The following is a 16,410-nucleotide window of genomic DNA, read 5'->3' as shown; positions in this document are numbered from 1 at the left end:
GAGCTGTTATGTGCAAAGATTCCTATATACTCTGTGGTTGGAAAACACAGCAAGACTGAAAACTACTCTTATGTTAGTCATACTGTATTTGTGCAGTACCTAATTAGTGGGGCTCTGGGTGCTACTGCAAGAAAAATGAATAATTTATCCAATAGCACCATCATATCTTTACAATGAAAATGGAAGAGGGGAGACAGAAGGGGATCTAACACCTTTGCTACCCCAGTCTTAAGATATACAAATGCATGCATTTCACAAGGCTTTAGAAACACCATATGGAAGTTGTGAATACTACAAATTAGTGTTTTAGTGAACTCAGTATTGGAATGGAATCCTGGACCTTCTGAATTGTCATTCTAGGTCTGCTCCCAACTTACTAAATGATCATTGCATAGTAGGACAACAGCCTGTTATACTATAATACAGGGATTCTCAAACTTGGGTCCTCAGGTGTTATTGGACTTCAACTCCCATAATCCCCTGCCTCAGTGGCCTTTGGTTGGGGATTATGGGAGTTGAAGTCCAATAACATCTGGGAACCCAACTTTGAGAATCACTGCTATACTATTTTAAAGATATAATTTAAAAGACACACACAATAGAAAATACTAAATATTATAATGGTCATATGACAATGCTTCTGTCCCCCCCGCCCCTAATCTGCAGAGATGCATTTTATAGCTGTATATATCTAGTAAAATTAAATTTACTGGGCAATTTAGGGACTGAAACAAGTGCAGCATGAGAAGGACAGTCCCAGCGAACCTACATAGCATGCTGTTAAGACAATATGTATCTCTTTTCCACAAATATAAATGCCAAACTGGATATTATTTGTACATTCAACGAACACACACAGATTGTGGCAGACCTTGCCATCATGATACCACACACTTCCCATGAAGCCCCCCAACATGTGCACTGATTGACCACACACAAGAACACCTGGGGGGGGAAACTCCCAGGGCATGCAAAAGGAATCAGAGACTACATATGGCTTGCTGGCTTCCTTTTGTCCATGCCTGCACGGCAAGTAACATCAGGATCTATTAAGCAGCAGAATGCAAAGACAACAATGTGCTATCAGTATCCTAGATCTTCCGAAAGCAAAAGCAGTTTTCAGATGTTCACTGAATCCATGCAGAGTGAGAACTGGCATCATGTCCTTGCTCACAACCTCCTCATTTGACTATCTGTACTGGGCCTACAGATGTACACGCACTATTCACACTGACTTTAAGTTGACCAAGTGAACATGCCGAGTATGGGAGCGGGGACAGCAAGCATGATCCTGATTCCCTTCCTCAGCACCTGAAAAGGGCTACTCTGAGTATCATTCCACTGATGCTTTATTTGCCAAGACTCTGGGAAAGAGTAGAACAAACTAGTGATGCCACTTTAAGTGAATGAATAAATCAGTCCAAAATCAACTGTGAAGTGTCAGGATTGTGCAGGCATCTTGCCTTCCATATTGCTCACCAAGTCACTGCCAACATTTTATTTTATATTCTTTAATAATACAGCCAGAACAAGTGTGATGTGTTCACTGTTCTGTGCACTGCACATGCCTCTACACTACACACTGCAAAATTTGCAGCCACAACACTGATTCATAAGATGCGGAGGATGGGGAGGAAGGCTGAATATAAATGGTTTATACAGTCTTCAAAGCAGAACAATGTGTCCAGAATTTTGAATTACTATTTTTAGTCAAAGAATGCAAAACACTAATTCAATCTAATGGAAAGTTATTGGGGCAGAGAAGAGAAAATAAAGGGCAGTGATTAGTGACAAGAGGATGAGCTGGACAAAAGAGCCTATCACTTGACTCACAGAAATTCCAATGCCCAAACCACATTTGCTGTTTTTTATGTTTTTAACAGCAGACAAATAATAATATTTAGGGATTCTCTCATACTATTTACCTCAGTGAATTATTACTGCTCTAAGAAGTTACTTGGGCAATAACTTCCAACACCTTGAGTGGGCTTCACACACACACACACACACACACACACACACAGCGCGAGAGAGAGCGCAAACCCCAACAGAGCAAAATTCTGTGGCAGAGAGGGGGAAATCCTACTTCCACTGAGCCTGGTTCTTTAGGCCAAGAAAGGAATATCCAGCCTTGTATACAAATTATGGTGAGCAATATAGAGAAAAGGTACAGGTTCACAAAAAAACTCCCCCAGAAGTTGCCTGTTCTATAACTTCTGACCAAGAACAGCAAGCAAAAAAATGGAAGAGAAAAGCGAGCGAGAGTTAAACAATAACATATGAAACCAGACAATGCAGTAGATGAGTTCAGAGCTGCCCTCTCCATTGATATAAGCTGGGGAACCATTCAGGCAGGTTCCACGCACATACTGAAGCAAACACTATTGGCTAAATGCCTGAGAGAGTCATTGCAAGGTCTTCTGCTAACGTTATGGGTCAAGCACAAAACAATAATTTTCGTTCAACATGCAGGTTGTTCAACACAGTCAACAATGACATGCTTTCCCTTTTATTACAGCAGTGCTGAAGTCAGTGGAAATAGGAAAAATCCATCATCCACTTTTTGCTGGATAATATGCAATATCTGAAAGACTGCCCCACACTAAATTGAATTTTACACTTGACAAAAAATAGAGCTTTTTAAAAAACAAAGTAGTTTCTAATATTACGGCTGTAAGATAAAATCAGTAACATATGCATACAGTCTATTAAAATGCACATAATTTATCCAGCTCAAAACGAAAACATATCTAACAAGTAATTCCATTCATCTGGCCCTTTTTCACCCAGCCTTAAGATATACAAATGCATGCCTTTTCACCAGAACACAGCAGCTGGGAATGAAAAGGAAAGCATTCAAATGATCATTTTCACATCATATTCCATCGTCTTTTCACCAGCTTCTCTTCTGTCTTTCTTTGAGCCCCATTCTATTACAAGAGAGCTGCTTCTTAGATCAATTCATATTTCCATAATCCACACTGCTGTTTCTCCCTCTTCTCCCCAGGGTAGACTAACCCCTACATCCAGAACTGTGGCTTACAACTGTCATTAAGACCTATAACAATAACAAGATAACAAAAGAGTTGGTAGAGATGAGGCTAGCCTATACCATATGCTGATCAAGTTCAACATCTTAAACTCATGGAAAAATGCTATAAAACAAAGCCATGATGGTCCCAATAATATATGTCCTTGGACTTGCCACCTGTCCCTCCAAAAGCAAAAAAGAGAGAAAAAAGTCATCAACTTTTTGTCTTTGTCAACGATCTATTTGCATGAACCCAGAGAGTTCAAGTACAAGTGATACTGATGTATGCTCAGGGGTGAAAGAGGAAGAGGATTAAAGGTCCTTCCAACTCTTTAGATCCTAAATGTCAGGGGTTCTCCCTCATGTTGTCAAATATTTAAACAAGAAACTATCATTCATTTTCCGGAATAAGAATAACCCCACTATGTTCATAAAATAGCCTGGACTGGCCAACGTATTTATCCAAAAGATAAAATCTAATGGTAAAAGATTAATAAAACAGTTCATATCTACAACTGTGTTGCATTTCTTGTTCATGTAAAACAAACTGGACTCTTATCCCACCTCTCCCAAATATATTAACCTCTTATTTTAGTTTGAAAACAGATAAACTGACCTACTTACAGATATCATCAAAATTATATGTGTGTCTCCTGCTGTACCATGAAAATGTATTGGGTATATTTACCAAAATGTAAAGTGCAATTGATCTAAGCAATTTTGTAATTATAGTTTTTGTGTGAGAAAAGACAAGGTTTTTAATCAGATCAGCTTTATACCATCCTCATCTTTAAAATAAAGCATCAATCTAATACTCATTGACAGTTGCTGTTGGTGTTAAGTACAAGTTACAAGTAGTTCCATGATTCCTTTTTCGGAGTCTTATCTTTTACACAATTCCACTGCTGAAGCAGAAATCTGCAGTGAAAAACCAGTGCAAAAGGGAGAGAAAGGGCTTCTTTTCTCTTTCCCCTCACACCATTTTTGGTGCCCATACCTTTCCTTTCTTTTCTCCAGCAGGGATAAAAACAGCTGGAGAGAGGAGCAATTTTCAAGAGAAAAACAAGGTGAAGAGAAAGGGAGAAACAGCCCCTCTTTCCCTGTGTCACTCATCTACTTCACCTTGCATCCTGAATTGTGTAATGAAAAAAAAAGTTTTTAAACGGAATCAAAGAACTAGACATCAGATGTACTTTAGTGTTCAGTGTTCTCTCTAAAGCGTGTGCATGCTCACAAGTTTTTTTTAATGTCCTCTCAATTAGTTTTAGATCCTGCTCAGGTTATATCAGGAAGGTCCTACTCTGAAACCACGTGCACACACGGTGCCTTGACTCAGAACAAAATGCATTCCGCATGCAGATGAAAATAATGAGGGAGAACACTGCTGTAGTTGTACCCTCAACTATCCTATTTCAGCTGGGACCGTCACCGTGTCCCAGGGAAAACCCTATTCTCCAATTGTCCTGATTTTCAGGAAGCAAACTACTTTTATTTATCTACTCCTAGAAACTTTCTTGTGCACTATATAAGTCATCCAACTGCCAGAGGCATCACAAGTGTGCGTGCGTCCGTGCCTCCACACCCACACTACACACCCGCACCAGGTACTTCCTGTCACTTCGGGCAGAAGAGGACACGGGGCGGCAGAGAGGTATGCTGCCACCTCAATGGAAACTTTTAAAATGGAGCACCGGCACTCACCGGCAGAGGAAATTTGGCAGGAGGAATAAGGGCACCCTCCCCCACCCTTAAAGGTATCCAACCCCGCCGGTTCCGTGCACATCCCTAGATGTCACCTTCATAACCAGATCTCTGCCACCAAATAATTCTATAATGATATTTATTTATTTAAAATATTTCTATACCATCCAAAACTTGCACATCTGGGAGGTTTACAATTAAAATCATTTAAAACATTAAATCAATTAACAATTAAAATCATTTAAACGATTAAATACATTTAAAACCCAGCATTAAAATTATTTAAAACTATAAATGTAATTAAAAGCCTGGGTGAATAAGTGTGTCTTCAGTGCTTTTTTTAAGTTGCCAGAGATGGGGAACACATTACGAAGTCCAGGGGCTGCAACAGAGAAGGCCCGTTCTGAGTAGCTGCTAGAGGAGTTGGCAGCAGCCACAGGCGAAGCTCTCCAGATGATCTAAACAGGCAGTGGGGCTCATGGCGAAGAAGACTTTCTCTTAAATACCCAGGGCATAAGCTGTTTAGGGCTTTATAGGTAATAACCAGGACCTTGTATTTTGCCCGGAAACGTATCGGCAGCCAGTGTAGTTCTTTCAACATAGGAGTAATCTGGTCTCTCCTAGATGACCCAGAGACCAAACTGGCTACCGCATTCTGGACCAACTGCAGTTTCCATACAAAGGCAGCCCCACATAGAGCGCTTTGAAGTAATCCAGCCTAGATATTACCAGCAGATGTAGCACTGTTTTGAGGTTGTTCATCTCAAGAAATGGATGCAGCTGGCGTATCAACTGGAGCTGACAGAAAGCTTTCTGGCCACTGCCTCAACCTGGGACACCAGGGAGAGGCTTGGATCCAGAAGCACTCCCAGACTGCATACCTGTTCCTTCCGGGGGAGTGTGACCCCATCCAGAATTGGCAGATCAAACTCCTGAGTTTCAACCCCACGCAATAAGTACCTCTGTCCTACTTGGAATCAGCCTCAGTTTGTTATCCCTCATCCAGCCCGTTACTGCCCCCAGGCAGGCATTTAGGGAGGTTATGCCTGCTCCTCATGATGCTGACATAGAGAAAAAGATTTGGGTGTCATCAGCATATTGATAACACCCTGCACCAAATCCCCTGATGATCTCTCCCAGCGGTTTCATGTAGATGTCAAACAACATCGGAGACAATACAGAGCCCTGAAGGACACGATACGAAAGTTCAGATTTTAAAGAACAAGTCTCCAAGAGACACCATCTGGAATCTACCCATGAGATAGGAGCGGAACCACTGCAAAGCAGTGCCTCGCACCCCCAATCCCCTCAGACGTTCCAAAAGGATACTATGGTTAATAGTATCGAAAGCTGCCAAGAGATCCAAAAGGACCAACAGAGTCACACTCCTTCTGTCAATTGGAGATCATCCATCAGGCCAACCAAGGCAGTCTCCATCCCATAGCCCACCCGAAAGCCAGTTTGAAATGCGTCTAGATAATGAGTTTCCTCCAAGACCACCTGGAACTGGGAGGCCAACACCTTCTCAATCACCTTGCCCAACCATGGAAGGTAGGAGACAGGCCTGTAATTGCTTAACTGACAGAACCAAGGCAGGCTTCTTCATAAGTGGTCTAATGATTGCCTCCTTAAGACAAGGAGGCATCCTTCCTTCCTTCCTTCCTTCCTTCCTTCCTTCCTTCCGAGAAGCATTTATAATCTCTACCAGGCCCTCTACAACAGCCTCCCTGCCAGATAGTATAAGCCATGTCCAGCAAGGATCAAGAGGGCGGGTGGTAGGCCACACCATTCCAAACAACTTATCCACATCACTGATCCAGGGTAATAACATAAGAGGAGTTGCTTGTCTCCTCGGCATCAGACTCTGTAACAATCGTGGAGTCTGAATCCAAGTTGGCCCAAATATGAGAGATTTTGTCCACAAAGAACTCATTAAAAACGTCACAGCGAGTAATTGTTGGTTCTAAATACTGATTCAAGGGGGAAGGGGTGCACATTAGCCCCTTCACGACTCTGAACAACTCCGCCGGACATGAACTTGCTGAAGCGATACAGGAGGGAAAGAATCACTTCTTTGCCGCACGTATCGCCTGAGCATAGATCTTCAAATGCTCTCTATGTAATAATCTGTTGGATTCGAATCGAGTCTTCCTCCACTTGCGCTCTAGTCATCTACCTCACCGCTTCAACCCTCATAGTTCTTTCATATACCAAGGGGCCAGTTTCAAAGCAGTTCAAAGAGAACGCTTAGGAGCAATCGTGCCCATTGCCCTGGTGAGTTGATTATTCCAGTTCTCCACCAGAACATCGACAGGGTCACCTGAAGATGCAACACTAAATCCCTCCAAGCATTCTTGGAATCCTATTGGATCCAGTAACCTTCTCAGGCAGACCATTCTAATGGGACCTCCGCCCCTGCGGATGTGGGACATGGTTGTGAGTCCAACCTTAACCAGACAGTGGTCCATCCATGAAAAAGGGGAAATCACAGGAATCCCCACCCACGGAACACCACCCTGTTCAGAGTGAAAGACCTGATCAAGTGTTTGACTAGCAATATGCGTTGGTCCCGAGACCACCTGGGATAGGCTCATAATCTTCATGGCCGCTATGAACTCCTGAGCCACCCCAGACAAATTGGTCCTGAAGTGAACATTGAAGTCCCCCAGTACCACAAGCCTGGGAGATTCCAACGCCAAGCCCGAGACCAAGTCCATCTGCTCAGTTAGGGACTTCGTCGGGCAGCAGAACGATAGGTACACCAACAGAAGTCCCAGTCTATCCCTGGTCCCCAAACTTAGGTACACACATCCAATATGGTCAGACACTTTGACAGGGATCCTGGCAAGGGAGATATTGTTCTTATAGACCACAGCTACTCCACCTCCCTGCCCACTACCCCTCCCCTACTCTTCAACAGAGTACTCTGGAGAAAGAAGCTGGGACCAGACTGGGCCACCAGCCTCCCCAAAACAAGTCTCTGTTATACATACCAGATGGGCCCCTTCATCCAGAATCAGATCATGGATGATTTCACATTTATTCTGGACCGACATGGCAATACAAAGGAGCAAGATGAGGCTCTGTTGGTAGTTAGCATTGCTTCCCAAGGTCAAAGAGCTAGCAGGACAGCCAGAAGGGGAGATAGCAATTAAGTTTCTGATATCCCTTCTCCTGCAACGGCCTGCTGACCTGTCAATATTACTTTTTCTATTCCCCACCACCACTGGAATAGCTGCCCCATTAAAACTCAACTCACTCAGGATTTCAAAAAGAAGCCCAATTATAATACCCACCCTCCTTTACACACCCACGAGAGATCTTGAGCCAAACAGCCTGGCTCTCAGCTTTATTATCCCCCAAAGGGGTGACCCCTCTGGTGTCATCCCTTCGGTGGCAACCCCGCAGCCACAGGCTATAAAGCCCAAAGCTGGGAAGATGGCCCGAGAAACTGCTGAGTCACCCAGAAGCTGGTCCCAATCCTGCACACACTCCCCACATATGTTACACAGAGGCAGTAGGCAGCAGCCCCACAGGGGAAGCAGGAGCAGGCAGGTAACAGCAGAAGGACCCCACAGCACCCACCTGGTCTCTCACCCCAGGCAGCACTGGATGGGAAGCGGATGGACTCTCCCTCTCCTCTGCTGGGCTTCTAGCAACCTGAAGTCACAGGCAGCATTCCTATAAAGCCCAAAGCTAGGCAGATGACCTGAGGAACTGCTGAGTCACCCAGGAGCTGGTCCCAATCCTGCACTAATTCTGCAAATGGGCTTTGAGCTTGTTTTTCTTCTTTTGAAATTGATGGGAGTATCAAAAGCAGTTTGGGAGACTGCACAGGGGGGTCAGCTGCTCAAAGGAAAAAAATTACTGAGCAAATTCAAGCCTAACACAGTAATCCAATCTATGCATTCAATTCCAGACTGACATGATTTCAGAGCCCATTCCTCATTAACAGTGAACTCTTCTATCACACCCAGCATTTTTTTCTCTATAGCCCTTTTTTATTTTTCATGAAACATGCAGACATCTGCATATTTACTGGGCTTTGCCCTGCTAACTGGGCAAAGAGGCACCTTTTACCGTGGTGATTCTCTTTATTTAGCAGGGGGAGAGTAACTGGCCCTGTCCACCCCCAGCACAGTACCTCCAGTGACTGTTGCTGGTATCTATCTTAAGTTTCTTTTTAGAATGTGAGCCCTTATTTATTTATTATTTCTCTGTGTAAGCCATCCTGAGCCATTTTTGGAAGGGCAGTATAGAAATCAAATTAATAATAATAATAATTATTATTATTATTATTATTATTATTATTATTATTATCCTGTTTTCTTGTTTACACAGTCAGACAGGTGTTATTGACTGGTTTGTTTTATCCAGATGTCGAGTCCTTCCCAAGGACCTGGGATGCCAGAATTTTATTGTCAATTGTTATAGATATCGTCGCAGAATATAGGCTGTTCCCAGTAAAGCTGCTTTTTGTAATTGGCTGATGGTGATTTCTGTGGCCCCTATGGTGTTGAGGTGCTCTTCAAGGTCTTTTGGAACTGCACCCAGGGCGCCAATTATCATTATTATTATTGTTGTTGTTGTTGTTGTTAATTGTAATAATAATTACAAAAAGCAGCTTTACTGGGAACAGCCTATATTCTGTGACGATATCTATAACAGCAACAACACTGCCAATAAAATTCAGCCATCCCAGGTCCTTGGGAAGGACTCGATGTCTGGATAAAACAAACCAGTCAATAACACCTGTCTGACTGTGTAAATAAATAATAATAATAAATAACAGCAACAACATTGCCAATAAAATTCAGCCATTCCAGGTCCTTGGGAAGGACCCGATGTCTGGATAAAACAAACCAGTCAATAACACCTGTCTGACTGTGTAAAACAACAACAACAACAACAACAACATTCCTTCAGTGCTATTTTAACATAGCTCCCTCTTAAAGCAGAATTTGAATCCACAGTATGAAGTGGGTTTATAAACCATGGTTATTAGGGTACCTACTTAATTTTGGTGCACATTTTAACTCTAAACCATGGTTAATGCCAACAAGGAAACGGAGGGGAGATTTGCTCTAGAAAATGTGGCTTACAAGGAGCCAGCATTAGGTTTGCACCAGGCCATACAGTGTACCAGTTGTTGCTGTGGGCCAAAGGTGTCCTTTATACAAATATAATTCAACTACAGCATAATATTTAGTGATGCCACCTTAGTTGATAAACCTCAAGCTTCTCTAGTTTAGTACTAGATTTTACAACACTTCTATTGTATACCAAGTTCTCAAATTCTAAATATATACAACCAGATGGATGCTGTGCCATACAGAAAAATATACATATTTGTAGAGCTGCAAGATCTTAAAGGTGCCCAAGTGTCCTGTTCATGCATTACTATGAAGAATGAGGGCAAGTTTGTGTGTTAAAATGAAGCAGGCAGAGAGAAAGCATGAGTAATCTGTAGTTTCTTTATAGCTCTGGCACAACTTATGCACTATAGTTCCAACATAACCTCACCTCACCCTGAAAGGTCATCTTATTTAAGACAAACGAAACTTAGTTTATATGCCTTGAGTTACAGTGATAATAAAATAGGTTTTGGCACGTCTCTGAACCAAACCCAGTCCCTCTCAAGGTACTGCCTGGTACCTCAGCAAATAAACTAAGTTCTTCCTTGTCTTCACCCATTTGTCTCAGGCAAGAGTGAGCAAGAGAAAGAGTCAGAAAAAGAAGGTCAAGATTATGTAGAATCACTGCTAAGGAATGGCCTTGTATGTTCTGTTAGGATTTCAGTATCAGAGTCTTACTAAGCAATGATCCAAAGTGCATACAATTCTCATTCTCCACATGGAGAAGGAGGAAAGAAAAGAGAGATAGAAGGGAGGCAAGAAAGAGAGAATCACTGCATTCTCTCTGCTGGCAAGCAGCAGAGTAGCTATCAAAAAAGAGTGACTGCAGCTCCAGGAGCATAAGAGCAAACCTTGTAAAAATCAAGTTGCTCTTACAAAGAAATTTAAGCAGCCAGTACACTCAACACTGAGTGTACTGGCTACAGGTGACAATACTGCCAAGTATGCTTCAGTGGAGGTTCAGCCATGAATCTTTATGGCTCCAGAATACCGTATCAAATATTTAAGGGAGAATTTTGAATGTCTATGCAATTATATTGAGCTGGAGTGATGAGAATTTTATGTATATTAGATTATTCATCTGCCTTTTCTCACTAAAGGATTCAATTAAGCAAAAGCTATTAAGATCTAGATCAGTACACAATGCACATATCTCTAAATACTGGAGCAGTGCCCCAGTTCAAGTCAGAGGCCACTTCAGTGTTTGCGGGGGCAATTCAGGCAGCTTAAGGCAGCAATTCAGGCAGTGCTTCAGGCAGCAATTCAGGCTCACTTTGGCCCCAATCTGCATCGGAATGGAACCCTAAACCCATATTTCCTACCCCCCACCCCCACCAGCACTTATCTGACATAAAGGACTCAGGGGAGACATTCTTGTTAACTTTCTGATCCTCCCAGCAACATGGGAACAACATCTTCCACCCTCTAACAGAGATTCCCAGATGTTGTTGACTACAGCTCCCATAATCCCCAAGCAAAGGCTATTGCAGCTGAGCTGTAGATGTTAGGAGTTGTAGTTAACATCTGGAATCCCAGTTTTCACTGCCACCTGCCCTTTCTCTAGAGCCCTGGGAGAGGTGTTTTCAGAGGTTGCAGCAATGTCACTGGGAGCAACAAAAATTGAAGAATGTTTCTCCTATCTCCTGTATACTAGCTAAATACAAGAAACGGGAGGAAATTCAAACCAAGTCAGGGCCGAGTCGAATGGGGCCAATTTGATTTGGCCCAAATGGCTGCACACAGCCAGAGTCAGTGTAGATAAAGATATCTAAAGCTGAACCTGTCATGTTAAGAAATACTGAACACACATTTTACAAAATAATTATGAGCTGGCTGGTTTCTTAAAATATTTTGAAGCACTGATAGAAGAAAATCCCTAGAATTAAATGCTTTGGTTTATTTGTAGCATTCAGTTATACATTAATCGTCTTTGTTATATTCACTGTACCATATTTTATATCTTTATTAACATTTGTACATCTGTCTTTAGTATGAGGCATGCTGCTAATTTCAGACCATTTGTCTAGTTTTTCAAGATAAAGTTCTTATTTCATTTGTGTAGATTTCTTTCCTACCCTATTACCCGAAAGGAATCAGAGCACATTACTGCATATCTTTACCATATTTTTATCCTCCAACAGCCTTCCAAAGCAAGTTAACTCAAGTGCAAATGACCCACTCATCCAGCAAGCTTGAGAAACAAGAAGAGATCTGAACCCCTTTTCCCCCACAGAACAACTAGTACGGCCTTTGACTCAAAAGTAAAGAAAAAGGTGTGTTTTTACCCATCGACCTTTCTTATTCTACTGAACTCTACATTCATTTTTCAAAACTGGGTTTAAGAGAACACACACACTTAAGGATACTTGTTGACATCTAGACTAACAATGAATACACAAAAGAAAGTTTCATATGTGCAGTGGGAGAGGTGATTTACACCAGTCTCCCCCTTTCCTCTGTGCTTCTCAGAATAATACGTCCTGGAGAGATGTGCATTTTCAGGAGACACTGAGGGCTGCAAAGGGAAGGGAGGATTGGTGATGATTATTCTTGCCCATTGCATGTGCAAAATTTTCTTTCGTGCACATGTTAATTTGGATATCGGCCACAAATATTTGAAACTGACAGACAATTTAACACTTTATAAGGAACTTAATAAGATTGTGTTTGGTATGGGCACAAGCTTTGAATATATTGGACCTCAAAATGTATCTCCGAGATAAAATTATTTTAAAAAGTAGCCAGAGTACATTTGAACAAGCTGAACTGCCAGTGGGGACAAAAAGCTCAATTTACTTTAAAATGTCATTTGCAATCTACCTCTTAACGAAGTCAATAGTAAAGCTCTCATTCCATCAACCAGAATGGTGCTTAACTGCTCCCATTAATACATTAATAACTTGTAAGAAACAGTAAACCTAGACTGCAATAGCTTGTGCTGTTACGCATGCATAGGTGTCACTGATTTCATTACATATGGATCTCACACATGTGTAACGACAACTGTGTTCAGGATTTCAGCACCAGTGGTTTCTTTCTTGTTTTACAACAAATGCTGCTGAACTGCTTTAGCAATGTATCTCTTATATAGGTTTCTACAGTAAAAATAGAATTCAAACTGTGGTTTACATATCCTATTTTCTTCACATTTCAAGCACATTTTAACACAAATTCAAGGACCTACCTGAACCACAGAAAGAGCAAAATACATTACTAAATGAGACCAAATAAAAGCTAACCATATTCTTTAAATGTTTTTAAAGCTTCCTCTAGCAACTTATCATAATCAGTACTTATAAGACCACCACCTGTTTGCTGTAAGATTAGTGCCACCTAATGGCACAGCGGAGGAGTAACTTGCCTAGGGAGCAAGAGGTTGCAGGTTCAAATCCCAGATGGTATGTTTCCCAGACTATATCTGGGAAACATACTATATCAGGCAGCAGCAACACAGGAAGGTGCTGAAAGGCATCTTCTTATACTGTGTGGGAGATGGCAATGATAAACCCCTCCTGTATTCTACCAAGAAAACCACATGGCTCTGTGGTCACCAGGAATCGACATTGACTTGATGGCACAACCTAACCTAACCTAAGATTGTGTACATTGCCCAAGTGTCACAGGTTTTTTAAAACTAGAATTTTAACTGCTCTAGTGTATGAGGAGAACATTTTCATTAATGCAAAAGTATCAGCAATGATATGCCAGTTATAAAAACAATACGTTATACAAACACCAGTTATACAAACAATATGTTAACAAAACCCGCTCTCGTTAGAAAGCATGTCCAAAACCAGCACCTTAGATTAAAATTATATCCATACACAGAGTGATAATTTTCATTCTCTGTGCCAGTCATAATTGCCTTAATTTATTCCACTGGAACAGCACTCATGACTACTGAAGGAAAAAATCACTCCCGTAGCATTTTGTCATAATGTAAGTCCAGATTAAAAATAATAATGTGATAAATCTATGAAAACAACTAACATAGTGTGCAGTGCTTCCTGCCACAAACACATTCTAATGATGAAATCAACTAGTGAAGACTCTCTTATTGCTATCAGCAGCCATCTGCCCTTCTACATCTGCAGGACAGCTTTAAAAAGCAACAGAAAGGCAGATGATGCTGATTTTTATTATTATTATTATTATTATTATTATTTATTATTATTATTATTATTACTATTGCTGCATCATTTTAAAACATCAATCTTGTGTGTCTAACCTGGTCTCCAAAGTCCTCAGGGAACTTCCACAAAACCACAGGATCTGTAAATAATTGACAGACAGCATTAATCAGTGGCAGAGTATTATAGCAGAGTACATTAATATTAAAGAGGGTCAACATAGCTTCAGGCTCACAGACAGGTACAAAAAAGTGTCTCAAAACTAAGATACTGGATTATTCAAAAGAGTTTTTAATTTCATATTTATGAAACTCTGTGTATTTGTTAATACAACAATAGAAGGTTATTCTGTAGTGAATTATTTCATCGTTACTTTTTAACCCTGTGGTTATCTCAACAGCTTTGAAATGAGTTATTCCAAATATTCAGAAAGTGAAAGGAAATCAGGAGGAGAAAAAGCCCTACAAAATGTGTTTTTCAAATGTAATTTAAGCCCATTTTGTTGTTTTTCAAGCTCTTGACCCCCCCCCCCCCCCACCACCACCACCACATTTGGGATTTACAATTGTAAATTAAAAACACAACAGAATACCACAACATGCTCACCAGCTGTAACCTGGCATCTGCTGACAATGAGAGGAATATTATAATAACTAAAATATGCAAACTAGCACTGGTTTAAAAAAAGAATGATAGCTTCATGAAGGATTTCTTCTTAGCTTTTGTCTCAGTCCTGGCCTCATATTTGGTCCTAGGGTATGTATCAGGGCTTCCATCTTGCTGAAGTCCAAAAACACTCCTTATTACATGGGGGTCTTTGTCACCATTACACTTTTCATTATATGGAGGGATCTTTGTTGCCATTTGGGGGAAAATTATTCCAGTAAATAAGATCATTTTTCACAATATCCTTGCATTATTACTTTAGCATCTGGGCATACAACATCATGATATATTAGCGGTTTGTGATTAGCTCCATACAGCATTTAGTTTTCATATGAATCTTTAATATATAAATATATATTGTATCAGCAATTGTTAAGTGGAGGCTTTTCAGAGCAGATCATAGTGGGAAGGGGCAGTGTATTAATTTTCTGAATGAACAGAATGTAAACAAAATGGGCCCCATTTGGTTCAGGTTCCATTTGTTCCAAAACAAATGCAATCCTAAGTGAATTGGTCCAAACTTGGTTTGTCCTAAGAATCCAACTACTATTCAGGTTTATTTTCTTTAATTAAAGTAATGTTTTAATTCATTTTTCAACACCACCTGTGTGTGTGGCATCAGAAGCTGCAATGTACAATTGATTCCTGGTGAGCACCATCTTGAATACGTCCATACTTGTCCCAGGACGAAGCACTGTCCAGGTGCAATGGCAGTTTAAAAATGGCTACTAATCTGCTAAATTGACCACCACCAAAATTATTATCTACAAAACGAAACACACATTCAAGTAACAATTTACCATTGGAACATGCACTATCAACTTTACTACTATATTGGGTTACCACTTTCCATTTTGCACATGAATCCCCCATCATCGTATCTGGCCACTGAAATCAAGGATAACATTCAGCCAAGGGTTTCTCTCCCCTGCCTGTTCTGAAGCATCTAGTATAGAATACAGGAAGAACCACACAGTCCTCTCTTCGATTTAAAGGTGTTCCAAAACTTTCAAATGCCTATCTGACAACCTGTTCATTTCTCAAGCAAACACACCTGAAATGTATGCAGAGTGGCTACTGTGAAACATAGCCTATGAACATCATGATGTGTTATGTAGCAGCTTTCCACTCGGGGGAAAACACAGTGATGAAGTAGATGGAATAGGTTCTTCATCTGTTACACAGCTGGCTATGTGGACAACAGGGGTGTTTTTTTTGGGGGGGGGGGTGGATAATCAACCATAATACCGTGCATTCGTACATAAAGTCATTAGGCCCAGAGCATGGTATGAAGGCACATAAGGCAGTTCTTCCACTAAAGCTAAAGCAGGTCTGGGACTGTAAGCTGCCTTGAAGGAAGACTGTCAGGGAACTATATGGAAACAGATCTGAGCTCTTTAAAGAGTGGAGTCTTAATCAAATAAATAAAATAAAAATATAAAAAGAAACCAACAAACCAAGTACCACGTCCAGTCTTATGGCGATCTTAATGCCCTGCTTCTGGTAACAGACTGAGGGGAGCACAATTTAGGCACAGCATATTTTTAACCTTGCTATTCAACTTTACTATATGCAACTGAAAAGGCCATCTGCAAGACCAAGTTAAAAATTGTATATGAAATATTTAACACTCTCACACACTCACCATCTAAATTTCCCATTCTACAAGGAGAAGACTAGGCAGGGACACTTGGTAGGTGATATTACATTAATTTTGCATGCCACAGATGATTCTATTTGCCACTAA

General features: G+C 41.0%; 1 protein-coding gene across 6 annotated transcripts in view; it reads right to left on the bottom strand.

The window, feature by feature from the left end:
• The window catches only part of DENND1B (DENN domain containing 1B), a 292,085-nt gene that overhangs the window by 202,038 nt on the left and 73,637 nt on the right, over positions 1 to 16,410 (bottom strand). For all 6 annotated transcript variants that reach the window (XM_053245148.1, XM_053245149.1, XM_053245145.1 and 3 more), the window contains exon 4: positions 14,096 to 14,139. In XM_053245148.1, the coding sequence (XP_053101123.1) occupies positions 14,096 to 14,139 (44 nt within the window). The remainder of the gene's footprint in view (positions 1 to 14,095; positions 14,140 to 16,410) is intronic.

This window comes from Hemicordylus capensis, chromosome 4 (genome assembly GCF_027244095.1).
Source record: "Hemicordylus capensis ecotype Gifberg chromosome 4, rHemCap1.1.pri, whole genome shotgun sequence".
NCBI classification, from domain to species: domain Eukaryota; kingdom Metazoa; phylum Chordata; class Lepidosauria; order Squamata; family Cordylidae; genus Hemicordylus; species Hemicordylus capensis.
The sequence above is the reverse complement of the archived record's forward strand: the minus strand, read 5'-3'. Positions and strand labels throughout refer to the sequence as shown.